At 37.9% G+C, this 15767-nt stretch overlaps 1 protein-coding gene across 2 annotated transcripts in view; it reads right to left on the reverse strand.

The window, feature by feature from the left end:
- setd3 (SET domain containing 3) overlaps positions 1-15638 on the reverse strand; it is a 51627-nt gene extending 35989 nt beyond the window's left edge. The window contains exons 1-4 of one of the 2 annotated variants that reach the window (XM_012968426.3): positions 15465-15638; positions 10410-10499; positions 4714-4828; positions 1983-2075 (exon numbers count right to left, since the gene is read on the reverse strand). In XM_012968426.3, coding sequence (XP_012823880.1) covers positions 1983-2075; positions 4714-4816 — 196 coding nt within the window. In that variant the 5' untranslated portion in view covers positions 4817-4828; positions 10410-10499; positions 15465-15638. 2 annotated transcript variants of the gene reach the window in all.
- Positions 15639-15767: the final 129 nt, after the last annotated feature.

Consider the following 15767-nt stretch of genomic DNA (forward strand, 5'->3'; position numbering starts at 1 on the left):
TAGCCTATTTTTATAACACATATATATGAATAATTGTTTCTGTACACACTTTAAATGTGTTAAAATGTTAAATTAGTTATTTGAATTTCATGTATTTAAATTTACTATGGTCTGTTTACATTGCCTCAATGACACCTCAAACTGTTTTTGCTCTCATTGTTAAGCAAGCCAGAGACAATCAAAGCTGCAGTTAAGATCTATGGTACATTGGGCACGACAAAACCACCCAGTCCACCTCACAGCAACTTCAATAAAAACACTCTAATGCATGTTATCAGGCAGTTCCTATAAAAATCAACAGGAGGCTACAATGGCAGTTTTGCATGCTTCTCTGACAGCTAAAATAAAACACTGTGTGCCATTGGCCTAAATGTGTATGAGCTATGCAAAGGGTAGCTGTTCTTCCTTTGTCTTGTGGGCCAGGACCTCTCATGCTGAGAGTAAATCTAAAGCTCCTACCATAAAGCAAGACAGGTTTCTGCTGTTTGCTAGAAAAGAAAAACAAATTGAAACAATACCAAAAATTCCCCAATGCAAGAACAAAATGTGGCAACAACATAAAAACCATTAAGTAAAACATTTAGCTCCAAAACTAAACTACTTTACACAATATACAAAAGAAAAATCTCACATTGTTTTCAGATATAGTAAACACTTAACAATATCCTATTTAGATATAAGCAACACCTAACAGCTATGGATTTTTTCTTACTTTATGCCCTCTATATATATATATTTTTTTTTTTACAGTTCTTGGTCTTTCTTCAAGTGGTTTATCTTACTTTTGTTTGTAAATATATACTGCACCCCATGCAGTCATTTTTAAGGCTGCATGGGGACACATAAGTTTACAACATTTCTTAATGAGTTCCAACAGGGTTATGAATTTAAATAAGGGGTATATTATCCTACATAACCTATAGTGCACTGGTGCTCCTTTAACCAAGACTTGTGCAGTGTTGCGCTTGGCTATTTGAGATGCCTGATCTAAATAAAATTAAGTTTCAATATGTTTAGATGGCAAAATCACACTGTCATTTAAAATGGCTTTTTTGTGGGTTTGCCATATTAGTTAGTTAGTCACTACAATCAAAAAACCATAATTTAGGGGCAGTTGTCTTTTCTAACTTCTGCATGTGGGCTTGGCTGGGATCTCACTTAAACCAACAGCATCCATAGTAAAGCTGTTTACCTGTCTCTTTAAATGATAAACAACATGTTCTAACATCAGAACATGTCATTTATGTGGATATAGTATGGCACAATGAAATATGACCATGTGGACCTTATTTAGTTATTCAAAACCTGTCTTAGGTGACAAGTGATAAACTCTCAAAACAAAGCATTCCAGAAATGGTCCACATGATATTGCATGCATGAATTTTAGCTAGAAAAGGAAGTATTTGCTAATCTGGAAAATCTCTCCCATAGTCTCCCTAAATACAAATCTTTTTTTAATCCCTAATCTGAACTTCATCACCAAATGGAATAGTTTACTTTTCAGACCACCTGGCATACACAAACACATTATGTCTCCCTAGATGCTTGCTCCAAGAAAGCTCTAATGTAAAAGTATCCTCTTTAGAATCTGTGCATATTGTTATATATTCCCAGCTCAGCAATATATGTAGGTGTCTATAAACTGTAGAGTGAATAATGTAACTCCTATTGCAAATAAAAGGATATCATATTCAGAGAGGAGTTCCATGACCACATAAAAGCATGAGACTGAGGGCCAAGTGCTTTTATACATATCGTGGAAATATAAGGTGACTAATATCCTCATATTTTATGAAAGAAGGTATAATTATTATTATTATTATACCCCGCACCAGTCCGGGGTAAAAGGTAAGCGATTAAAGTCGCTGGGGGGTGCCCAACATTTGGCACCCCCAAGTGACTTAGCCTTTCCATCTCATTTAAAAGAATATTTATGGCTTGTGTATCATCAAAATAATTAATTTTTAACTAACTGCACATACCTCTCTGTTTTTTGCGGATTTTTTCAACAAGCCCACGGATCTGCACATACTCTTCCCATTCTCTCCCGGGAGTAGAATTTGGGTTGCTGCACTCTGAAAATATCAAAACCAGATCAAAATCAAGTACATTGTTCATGGGAGCCAAATATTTTTTACATATAGTTACCAGTACATAGTTAAGTTGGGTTGATAAAAAGACCAAAAGTTCAACCCTTCCAAGTGAATACCAGCACACATACTGGCCTTTTTAGTATCACAACAGCCTTGGATATTATGATTGTTCTAGAAATCATCCAAGCCCCTCTTAAGGTGGCCACACACATGGCGATTTTCGATCTTTCATGCAACCATCGGTCGCATGAAAGATCGTTCCAATCCGCCAATAACGTTCAGGGCTGAAACGACAGATATGGAGGTAGAAACAATAGGATTTCTACCTCCTTCTGCCGATTCAGCCCTGAAGGCAGATTTTGCTCAGGCGTCTTCTATGGCGCCCAATCAAAATCTTTTAACCTGCCCGAACGGCGAGTCGACCGATATCAGCAGCCTCGCCGATTTACCATACACAATATTATTGGTGCGTGTATGGCCAGCTTTAAAGGCATTAACAGAATCTGCCATCACAAAAAAACTTGGAAGCACATTCTACAACCTCACCATTTTTATAGGGAAACAAAGAACACCCCTTATCTGTCTATAATTCCCTTTAACATACTTGTACAGAGTAATCATGTCCCCTCACAAGCAACTTTTTTTCCAGAGAAAACAACCCCAACCCTGACAGTCTAATCTCATAGTTTAAATCTTCCATCTCTTTTACCAGTTTGCAATCTCTCCAGCTCATTAATATCCTTCTTAAGGACTGGAGCCCAAAACTGCACCACATACTCAAAGTGAGGCCTTACCAGTGACCTATAAAGAGGAAAAATTGTGTTTTCATCCCTTGAGTCAATGCCCTAACAGGAGAACCAGCCCAGGGTAATAGGTAAGCGATTAAAGTCACTTGGGGGTGCCTAACATTTGGCACCCCCAAGTGACTTAGCCTTTCCTTCTCCTTTTAATAGACTAAATTCTAGTAAAATAACAACTGATGCATGGGTCACTCAGGAGGAAATTAAAAAGAGAATTAAAAATGTAAAGATAAACAAGGGCCTGGGACTGGATGGTATTCATCCCAGGGTGAGTTTAGCTCACGAAAATGCTGCGACTTTCGGATCACCAATGCGATATTATCGTGACTAATACGATTTTTTCGTAAGCATTTGTGTGATATTTGCGATCGTCAGAAATTTTTGTATCCAATCCGAATGTTTCCCATTCGGGATTCAAACTCGTGATTTGATAAATCTGCCCCTATGTGTCTCCTATTTTTGCATTCACAAGGAAACGCACAGACATCCAATGTATCATGCCAGCAAGCACTAAAATACAGCTTCCTGCAGGTGGAGCTCTGGTCCCTGCTTTAATTTTTTTCTTAAGTCTGTTACAGAGCAGTCACCTGCTTTTTTTTTATTCACATCATGATGTGAAGTTTATATTGCAAATGTATTTTATTTGGCATAAATAATGCACACACGGATTTTTTTTATTTTAGATCCCCTTTAAAAATATAATTTAGACTGCCACTAGAAGGAGCATATAATGGATACATTTTCTAGTGAAATCCTTAAGCTGGCCACACGTGGCAATTTTCGATCGCAAAAAAGATCGTTCCAACCCTCCACTGACATTCAGGGCTGAATCGTCAGATATGGAGGTGGAAACAATAGGACTTCTGCGATATCGGTCACCTCGCCGAGTTGCCATACACGCACCGAATATCGTACAAAACAAGGTTACGTACAATATTATCGGTGCATGTATGGCCAGCTTTAGTATTGCAGCAAATGATCCATACATCAAAAAAAAAAAAAAAAAAGCACATGATAGCAAGTAATATTGCAAGTCATAATGTGTACTACAGCACACACTGTTAACACTCTCTGAAAAGCACCAGAATGAATGATAACCTGCGGTATTCTGTAATTATGCAGCCATCTTACAATATGCTATATTTATAAGCATTCCAATTATTCAGTCTTATGCATGTGATTCAATAGATATATTTTTGTTGTGTTTCTGCTTCTTCTTTTTTTTTTTTTTAACTCATTTTGAAAAAAGGGGTATACTGCCCTTCTAAGGCTCCTGTACATGGGTGTTTCAGCCCACACACATCCACCTGCATTTGGAGCTTGTCTGCACAACAGTAAGTACCAGGTGGTGGGTCAAATCAAATGTATCCAATCATATGAATTTCAGGTCAAAGATTGGATCACATGGAGGCCCGGACAGACTTTATGGCGTATTCACTGTACAAGATTTTCCAGCCAGTCTGTTTGATATCTATTTAGTAGTTAACAACCATTAATATATACACCCAGTTATTGCAGTTATTGTTAGGTGGTGAGGAATATGCTGGTTATTTATATGCATGTGTTATAACACGGATAATGATACATGGACAAGCTCTGATTATCTATTAGTCAGGACTTGGTCAGAGGTAAGTGACTTGCCAGCCAATACTGACCCAAGAACAGAAAGCTCAAATTATAAGCGGTGTTTTATGGCACAATAACATGATTTTGACATGGGAAGCACAGAATGAAATGTTTTATTGGTAAACACAACCCTTAAACCCATTTATTCTACTAGACGTAATACAGTATATTTTTTGCTAACACACAATACTTACTTTGCAATAACTCACTAATCAAATTAAGCATTTCCTTTGGTGACACAGCAGCAGCTGCTCCACTCCCCGACTTCTGGGTTTTCACTCTGCTCTTCTTACCCATTGTGGAGTACAGCTGCACCAAAAAGGAATATTGCAGTCGTCAAGAAAAGTAATTATACTCAAACATTATATCCTAGAAAACGGAGCAGGTCTAACAAGACAAAAATCAGTTTAACAAATCAGCTTAATTTACAGAAGAGGGTAAGAATGAGAAACAGTGAAGAGAACAATAAAGAAATTCACATAAGTCAACTAATGGCAAAAGTCAAACATTGCGTAGGGTTTCTTCTCTCCACCTGTGTTTTGTAGGCAGGAGAGAGATGCAGATCTACTCCCATCCACTGCTCAGACTATCTGCACTGACAGGAATATCATCAGCCTGAGTGCAGCTACATAGAGGTATGATTGGTCTGAAAGCATGCATTTTCAGGCCAATCTCCGCTCCAAATAACTGCACCTACAGGAAACTGCTGATGAGAAGTAGACCCTGTGCAATGCGTGACTAAGGCCTAATGCCACACGGGGCTGATCCTCCAAGAAACCATCCATAGTGAGACGTACATATAGTTTGTGACTGTTTATATATCGATTCTGTTTCATTTATCTTCTCCCTTTCTTTATCCCTTTTACTATCTATACACTTAGAAACCAACCTTATTTACTCTTCTCTTCCTATTTCCTTTTTTTACTATTTCTATTAACTACTGTATTTGCAGATAAACACAGGCCATGAATCGGTCCCTATGCTCCAATCAGCTTTCAGATGTGCCTGCAACCAGAGTCATTGTGTCGGGCCGAGTGCATTCCTGAGCCAAAACCCTCTCTGTGTGCCTGCACCTGCTCCAATGCAGTAGCTCCGGATGCAGGCACATCTGAAAACTAATCAGAGCATTGGGAACGATTCATGGCCTGTGTTTATCTGCAAATACAGTAGTTAATAGAAATAGTAAAAAAAGGAAATAGGAAGAAAAGAGTAAATAAGGTTGGTTTCTAAGTGTATGGATAGTAAAAGGGATAAAGAAAGGGAGAAGATAAATAAAACAGAATCTATATATAAACAGTCAAAAACTCTATGTACGTCTCACTCGGGGTGCCAAGAATCTGCTGTGCTAACTCAGCTGTGCCTCTGATGACCTTGGTTAGACATTAAACTGCCAATCATGGAGAGTACGGAAGATGACGCAGGTACATTGTCAATGAGCAGCAAAGTGTTTAACCAGTTTGTTCCGCATGCTAAAAAAAATATCTGTGAATATGTTTATGAAGGCTCTTAGTCAATTAAAGATCTTAGTAAATTAAAATCTTTACTGACACATCAGCTTTGCCATCTGGACCCCAAGACTTTAGTAGCCTTGTAGTGCATTAAGGCTTAAAAGGATCACAAAAATCAAAAACATTACAGTGTTAACAACATTTAGGCTAATGGGACATAGGTGATTTGACTGTTGCTGCCATCCTTCACAAATCAGAGTTCATTATGTCTTTAATATGTTTGTTTTATATAAACCTGTATCAAACATGCATTTTGTATAGTAGCTCAACCTTAGTGCAAATCTTGTGATCTGTAAAATATTACTGCACTAGCTAAAACCCACAGGTCAGGTTATTATAGGTTATCTGGCTAACACATGGGATGAATGGACACTAGATTGGACTACATAATGCACCGGCTGATTCTGGTGCTGCCTGGGAAAAAACTTTCTTGTCCACTACTGAACTTTTGTCACTAAGACAGGGATTCTGAGAAAACAAATCTAAGGGTAACCTTTTACTGCCTCAGTCCTCACTGCATATGCACAAACACTGTGTAATGCGAACTTACGTCTCATATATACATAATCTAAAATATACCACTAAATGCTGTAGATCTCTACAAAAATATAATGATAAAATGAAACAGTGCCATCTTAAGCCCTATTATCTGCCCCATTTGATTCAGCCACCATGCAAATATATAATCTAAAAAAAATTTAGACCTTCTTTAACAGACTACCATGAAACCCAAACGTGGTTAGCAATGTGCAATTATATGTGGCCATTTGGACCAAAACTGCAGAACTTCAGAGCTTTCAGTTAACTAACCAGATCAAATTGTGTCTAATCTCATAATAAACAAATAAGAGGCTATAAGTATCCAAGCAGTCAGACCAAATTTAAACTACAAAATAATAATGTACTTTAAGCCAAAGCAAGTCAAGAAGACAAAATGTATTTATTCCTTTCTAGATTCACAGATAAAAATAAATTAGAACAATTTTAACCAGGTCCTTTCTGTGGGGCTTACATAAAGCCATGTGTGTAGGCTTTACCATAACAAATGCAAGAATCCTGTATCATTTCACCATTGAAAATGATAATTATTTTGTCACTGGCTCCATGGAAACAGACTAAGGGGATTATTTAAATTTCACTGACTGGTCAGAGAACAAAACTCTGGAATATGGAAACGATTCATGATGGCTGTTCCCACTTTCTGGTAGTGTTAATGCAAAAATAGCATACAATATCATCAATCGTAGTAACTAAGCAGAAGTAATTAAATAAAAAATTAGCTTTCAAATCATGCATATTTTCATTTAATTAAAAAGTAATACATCTTTAGGGAGGATACAAGGACTGGATTGATATAATAATGGAGTTAAAAGACATCAACTCTGGGGGCAGGCCACGCTGCGGATCTGATAAGATGCACATTCCATCTCTCTGCTACTAGAGGACTCTCTGAGCTAGATGATCAGCCGAAATATACTTGCATATTTCACTATAAAATTTGAGTCATCAACCGTGACAAGAGGCAGCAAAAATTCCAAAAAAACAGTCCAGGACTCTTCACCTGCAGAACTCCCACCAGATCTGATACAGATGGGGATACCCACTTAAGGTGATATTTACATACAAGAACCGCCAACACTCAGTGGTAACCCCTCAAAAATGGTCTTGACCGAAAATTCATTACTCTCTAACAACCACTTCACTTGCCACTACACCATAGGGGAGCCTGAGCAAGAGATCTATTTCACCAATATGGCGCAAAAGCCCAAAACATAAACTAACCTTAACATAAAGATGATGCCTCACCATACTCTATCAGGTTTGAGTCCTCCGGGGATTATCCCCCTCAGCTGAGGTCAACACAATGAGACCTTTACAGAATACATGGGTTATTAACCCTCTTGTTCACTTGATGTTAAATTGTGTATAAAGTGTTATATATGTTATTTCTCTTATCAAAATGGCCCAGAAGGATTCTCAGGAAAATATTTCAAACTCTTTGCCTCAAAACTAAATTACCTGATTACAATAACTATTAATTGATAATTAAAAAGGTACAGAGAACTTTGAAGACCTACAAGCACAAACAGTGGTCATCCTAAAACCAGATAAGGATCATACAAACTGCTAAAATTTTCCACACCATAATGGTTCTAAATCTAGACATCAAACTGTTAGTCAAGATTTTAGCTACCAGACTAAATAATTTAATTCATAAAGATCAATCTGGATTTTTACCAAAAAGACAGGTCACTGATAACATTCACGAGATCAGTAACCTCATCATTATGGCCACCTTCAGTGTAACCTTTCTTGTTAGAGTTCAGAATCATTCCTCATAATGCACACATAAGCAGTAGAAGCAGGTAAAGTACAGTTTACCTGTTAATCTATTGATAAATACCTCTCTCTGTCACCAGTCATTCGTATGAATAGAGACCACTTGTCACAGGTGAATTCAGACCAAAAACACAGATCTGTGCACAGCATTGACAGGTAGTTTCCACTGAAGACAACGGAAGGTGGTAAATAAGGTTATAGAGCATTTCTTAGTACAGAGTGATAGAGCACTGTACTTAAATGTGTATGAAGACCTAAGCGTTACTGGCCCTTTAATTGGCAAATTCCATAAATGTAGGATTACAGCTAAAATTGTTCTCAGAAGCACACCAATGCTGAAGTCCCAAAGCAAAAATCACAGCTAAACAATGAAAGGACAAACATTACTCCTACAGTTCAGGTTTATAGATAATCACAGTTGACAATATATTCAAACACCCATGATTAGTTTACATTTTATATTTTAAATATTTATACAACTTCTACAACTGGTAAAAAGAAGCACACAGAGAACCAGAGATCAGCCATAAAATGAGCCATGGTAACACCTCTTTCAAGGGCAAGTAAACCAATAGAGAAGAATTTGCCTTAAGTAAACTTCAAGTCTTTTTCTGATGCACTAAATCTAGTAAGCGTATGTCCAAATGTCTGCATACATATCTGTTCGGCCAGTGTGTCTATAAAACCACTGACTGTGTCATAGTGAAAAATCCTGGTGTCTCCATATGTCGTAAATGTGTTTAAGAGTTGTTAGTGTGCCTTTCTGCACACATTTTTAACCTATTAGAATAGACATTTTCCATTAGAAGCATTAAGCTCACATATATCATGTTAAGTGTACTGAAGAGCAAGCATGTATCAATCTTTTATAACAACAGTTTGCAGTTTGGGGCTGGTACATGTTACATAAATTTGCATATTTAGGATGAATGCGGTATATTTATTTAAGACTAAGGCTTAAAGTAATTTTGTCACTTTTTGCTTTCATTCTGGATATAGGGTTTCCAGATAAAAAATTACAGTTTACTGGAAGAACATAATTTCTCTGATTGGTCCACCTCACTACTTGTCCATAAGAACACCTTTTGGTATCACGTAAATCAACAAAACATTATCACAAAGAGGAGAGAGGTAATACTGAGTGGAGAAGGCACAGCTTTGATGCATTAAATCCAATTACCACGCTGGATATAAAAAGTATACAAAGTCCTGCAAAATGTCAGGTTTTTGTTAATAAAAAAAGAAACTGAAATAAATCCTGTCAGAACTTATTCCACCTTTATTGCAAAATTTAAATCTATACAAAGAAGTTTAAAACAAATCAAAAACAGCTTAGTGGAAAAAAAGAAAAAAAAAAAACTCATACAAAAACCTGGTTGCATTAGCGTGCACACCCCCTAAACTAATACTTGGTTGAAGCGTCTTTTGATTTTAGTACAGCAATCACTCTTTTTGGTTAATAGTCTATCAGTTTGGCACACCTGGACTATGCAGTGTCACAGATCTGTCACAGACACAGCAGTGTCACAGATCTGTCAGATTGCGAGGGCATCTCCTGTGCACAGCTCTCTTCAGGTCACCCCACAGATTTTCAATCAAATTAAGGTCTGGGCTCTGACTGGGCCATTCCAGAACATTGATCCTCCTTTGGTGAAGGTGAAGTTCCTCTTCATCTTCAGCTTTCCACCAGAAGCTTGTAGGTTTTGTGAGATAACAGAATGATACTTAGAGCAATTCATGATTCCATCCACCTTGACTAAAGCAACAGTTCCAGCTGATGAAAAGAAGCCCCAAAGCATGATGCTGCTTCCACCATGCTTCACTGTGGGTATGGTGTTGTTGTGATGATGTGCCGTGTTATCTTTGAACCAAACATACCTTTTGAAATTATTGCAAAACAGTTCAACCTTGGCCTCATCATATGAGGCTTGAGTGTTTTTCTTTGCAAGTAAATGCTTTCATCTTGCTACCCTACCCCACAACCCAGACATATTAAGAATGAGACTGATTGTTGGCACATGAAGGGAACAACCAGTATTTGCCAAGAAATCCTGCAGTTCCTTTAACGTTGCTGTAGGGCTCTTGGTGGCTTCCTTGACCAGTCATCTTCTCGTCAATCTTGGAGGGATGTCCTGATATTAAAGGAACAGTAACACCAAAAAAATGAAAATGTTTAAAAGTAATTGAAATATAATGTACTGTAGCCCTGCACTGGTAAAAGTTAAATGCTGGCTTCAGAAAGACTTCTATAGTTTTTAATTTAAATAAGCTGCTGTGTTGCCATGGGGATAACCATTCAAGCTGGAGAAGAACGAAAAAAGGCAAATGTTACATAGCAGATAACAGATACAATGGCAATCTACACAGCTTATCCATCATGTGCTATGTAACCTGTGCCTTTTCTCCTTTTTCCCCCCTGCATGAATGGCTGTCCCAGTGGCTACACAGCAGATTTGTTTATATAAACTATTGTGGGGATTTGAACTAAACAAATAAATTTACCACTTTAGGGCAGTAGATCATAATATACTAATTTTTTTATACTATTCCATTCTGTGGTGTTACTGTTCCTTTAATACAGTCACTGTTGAGCCATATTTCTCCACTTGTTGATGACAGTCCATGTTCACCATGCTCCAAGGAATGTTTAGTGATTTGGATACTTTTTTGACCCCTGTTCTGATTGATACCTTTCAATAATGAGATACCTTTTGTATGTACTGAAAGCTCTTTGTGGACCATAACTTTGGAGTGTTAGACCAAGAGGAATAGTCCTACAGGAACAGCTAAACTACATCAACTCAATCTGAGCCATTTACATTGATGTGAGGCATATTCTACTTATTTGAGATGTGACTGAATGCGATTGGTTGGTTCTAAATTCAGCCATATGCTTGATTATTAACCCTTTAAGCGCCAGAAGAATTTAAAATTTCAGTTGCACAAAATGCCAGATGTTTTTATGAACTTTTTTTGCTCTCTCATTTTAGGCGCATTTCCAGGGTGGGTTAGTTTAGGCAGGAAAATTATACATTCTCTTTCAGGAGAACCTGAGCTTTCTAAACCTGCCTATTTCCACTTCTGGAACAAGATTTAGAGCTCTAAATACAAAAAATATGCTATATTTTATTTCATGATGATTTCTGACTTCTATAGATGAAAAACTCAAAGCAGTAAACTAACGAATTCATAAAGCACTACAGCAGAATATGGCATACTTTATATTCCAAAGCCAAAAAACCAGTAAGTTTACCCCAGGAAACATAAAACTACACATTCTGCGAAATCTTAAAGGAACAGTAACACCAAAAAATGAAAGTGTATAAAAGTAACTAAAATATAATGTGCTGCTGCCCTGCACTGGTAAAAGTTGTGTGTTTACTTCAGAAAGTCTACTATAATTTATATAAATAAGCTGCTATGTAGCCATGGAGGCAGCCATTCAAAGGAGAAAAGGCACAGGCACATAGCAGATAACAGATAAAACACTATTGTATTCTACAGAACTTATCTGTTATCTGCTATGTAACCTGTGCCTTTTCTCCTTTTTTCCAGCTTGAATGGCTGCCCCCGTGGCTACACAGCAGCTTATTATATAAATTATAGTAGTGTTACTGTAGCAAACACACCAGTTTTACCAGTGCAGGGCAACAGTGCATTATATTTTTATTACTTTAAAGCTCTTTCATTTTTTGGTGTTACTGTTCCTTTAAAAGGGCAACCATGTCTTTCTACTCCTAATAACCTAACATCTAGGCTTTCTAAACTTAGTAGTTTCTATAAAAATGTATGGAAGAAAAATTACATTTTACAAGTTAGCATCTCCCACGTAGCATTAGGTATGAAGAAAAAACATCCTAAATATGAACAGTTTGATGCCCATTGTGCATAAGGCATTTAGAGACTGTTAAATGAAGTTAGTGCATACCAATTTCTTTGTAGATCACTTTTTTTGTATGGTCAAAACACAAAAAACAAATATTTTTTACATTCGGGTAAATTCAAAAGGGGTAACCATGTCTTTGAACTCCAATCTACTGAGTCACAATGCTTTCCCAAAATTGATGGCTTGGATGAAATTACTGAAAATCTCCTCAAAGCTTCCATTTTCTAGCACCTTACCGCCCACACAGCATTAGGCACCAAGAGTCCACTGAACAGTTTAATGCCCATTGTGCATAGGATAACCAAAGTATCTGGCATTTAGAAAGTTAGTGCATACATTTCTATATGCTAAGCTTAATGTAAAGGTTTTCTGGTTCTACATTCTGTGGCACTTAAAAGGGTTAAAGGGTGTTCACAGTAATGCAGACTGATTTTTTCTTTTTCTTCTTTCACCACTAAAATGTCTGATTTGTTTTCAACTTGCTTGTATAGATGGCAAATTTGCCATTTGTAATACATTCTGACAGGATTTCTCAGTTTTATTTTACAAAAACCTGCCATTTTGCAGGGGTGTGCAAACTTTTTATCTAGTATACATTGTACTAAAAAACAGTTGGTTTTGTTAATGTGCACAATATACTGTTTATAGCAGTGATCTTAAACCAGTGGCTTGGGGGCATCATGTTGCACACCAACCCCTTGGATATTACCTCCAGTGGCCTCAAAGTAGGAGCTTATTTTTGAATTTCTGGCTTAGAGGCAAGTTTTGGAAGCACAGAGACACAGTTTTACTCCAAGCAGAGCCTTCTGCAGGCTAGCAGTCCACATGAGGCTATCAAATCGTAAATCTTTGCTTTGGCATCTCCAAAGAACTTTGTTCATGCTTGTGTGGCTCACCAACACTTTTCTCATCTAAGTGTGGCTTGCAAGTAAAAAGGATGAGGATCCCTGGTCTTAAGGCTAATTGGAAGTTTTGATTAAAGGAGTCAATACAGGTATCTAATCTATTATGTCATTTATTATCACATACTCTGCACAACTGGCAGCCAAATCTATGTACATGATTTCTATGTGCCCAGATAAACACACACACAATTTTAGGATATTGACTAAAAGATATTTAAGAATATGTGAATATGCTAACCATTTTCAGATTTGGCAGATTTTATATACCTATTCATCTACATTCACATAAATAAGGAACTATTATTATTTCTTTTATAAGGAATGGTTATGTGAAGGTTCCCAAATTCCCCTTAATAATCTTAGGTCATGCCCCCCAATGAGTTTCTTACTAATTTCCTTTTAGACTGTTCTTTTGAGCAGGCCCTTTTTACTCCCAGTATTGTTATCAGACTTTTGTATGTAATGTATACAACTCTTTATTGCATATCGGTGTGGAAAAATATTGGTATTTTATAAATATGGGTTATTTCTTTTCTACCCTATAACTGTTGCCATAAGATCCAGCCTGTGAACTTGTGTTGCATGGGCTGACCCAAACCCCACAGGGTCTGCAGGTTGGGAAGGTTAGGGCCAGCGCAGGAGGTTGTGGGTAAGTGGCGGGCTGAACTGTGTTCACTTACCCATGCTGCCTGCAGCAGCTGCACATTCAGATTCCTCATCCTTCAGTTCCTTCCAGACAGTTATTTATATACTTGCACCTGCCCACCTCCTTCAGTGTTATCAAAATGGGATGGGTCAGATACATTTATATAAGTAATAGCACACTGAGTTGGGTTAGTTTTGAGTTGGGGAAGGACAGATTAGGGTCAGGCACGGGCTGGCTTTTTGTCAACCTGTGCATTACTACTGTAGACATCTAGGCCTAGATTTTAGGACATTTAAAGATTTGCAGACTGACCTGGCTCCCCCTAGGGACCAAGTGCAGAGAATAGGAGATATAATTAGGGAGAGATGTAAGTTTAATTCTTATTTGCAGTACTGTATACTATTAAAATGACAGTTGCATGGCCCTTACAATGCAGCTTTTATATATGTATGATCCAGTTAAAAACTAAGAGAAGGGGCTGACAAAACACTGGATGGCAAACTCTCAGATCAGGTAAACTATTGTTATTCCTTGATGTGGAAAAGATTTTGACAAGACTGGTGTACAGTAGCAGTACATCAGTGGGGTAGTGTGTTTGGGGCCATGTATAGTATTGTAAGATGGAAACCAGACAATGATTCCTTTATTCAGCAAAGTACACTAACAGCACCACCACATGTTGTAGCTCTTTAAACAGAGCATTCATCATTCCTATCACTCCTTCTCCAGTGGGAGCTTGCTACCTTCATTCCCAATCTGTTAAACACTATGGTCAGGTATATACAAAACCAATTAATCTTCTTGCATGTTGGCTGTAGAGTCATTGTCTTTAATTTAACAATATCTGCAAAAATGGCCTGTGTTTTAGTACTATCCCTTGAGCAATGTTCCGTCTAGGCATTTGGGGGGGGGGGGGGCGGTGGACTGTGTACCCTTTTTTATGCAACGTTAGTGGGTCAGAATCTGTACAAAATTACAGAATGGTAGTATGATCTCTGCTGTCTGGCCAGGAACATTGCTCATTTACTGGCATATCAAAAGCATGCCTTCAGTCTCATAGCCCTAAAATATCTTCCAAAAGAGCTGCTGCCGGAAAACAAACCAGCAACTGTACTATCAATAAACTTCTGCTCAGGAAAATAGAGATTGGCACCCAAGGGGGTTGAGCAAATAACATAAAACACATACCTACTAAATTATGTTTGTCTTATCCTGGCAGAAATACAGAGCTGAAAAGAAGAAATTGCTTAACCCCCTAAATATTGCATAATGGCTTTCACTTGGTGACATTTCTTGCTGTACAGCACTGGGCTTGTTTTGCAAAACCTGAATCAAAATGTTTTTTTAATGGTCTTACATGCGTTATCATGGTCTTCTTTAATAAGCTTTACAACTAATAAGATCTAAAACCCCCAAATGGATACAATATACATTAGAGTCTATTTAGAGTATTACATTAACTACCAAGCTATAGCTATGTGCTAAGATGTAGTGCAGCAAACATGTACCTCCCCTAATTCATATGTGCCCAATACTTTTTCCCCATTACAAGCTTTATGTACAGGCAGCCCAGAAAGTGCAAGCTCTTGTGAAACATGTAGTGCCGCACTGCGCAGCAGGCCGACATTGTGGACACTGTATTAAAGAACCAAGAACTTACCTCCCTCCTCCCCTCCCCTCGTCGCCCTGGAAATTACAGTAGTCAAAAACGGCCACGGAGAATCACGAAAAACACACCGACTGCGGCTAAGACATGCAAGATGAGCTTTTCTCAACCTAACCCCAGTACTCCAGGGGTAAGCGTCATTTCCCAGCTAGCCATCAGTGATTGGAAGGCAATCTGGCTTCCTCAAGCTCTTATTGGCCGCTTGTCCTGGCAGTCCCCATGCAGGGCCGCCCCTCATCCAGCACTGAAAGCTAAAGCTTCAACATCGAAGTTTGGTTGCTCCGAGACAAGTGCACA

This window comes from Xenopus tropicalis, chromosome 8 (genome assembly GCF_000004195.4).
Source record: "Xenopus tropicalis strain Nigerian chromosome 8, UCB_Xtro_10.0, whole genome shotgun sequence".
Lineage (NCBI taxonomy): Eukaryota > Metazoa > Chordata > Amphibia > Anura > Pipidae > Xenopus > Xenopus tropicalis.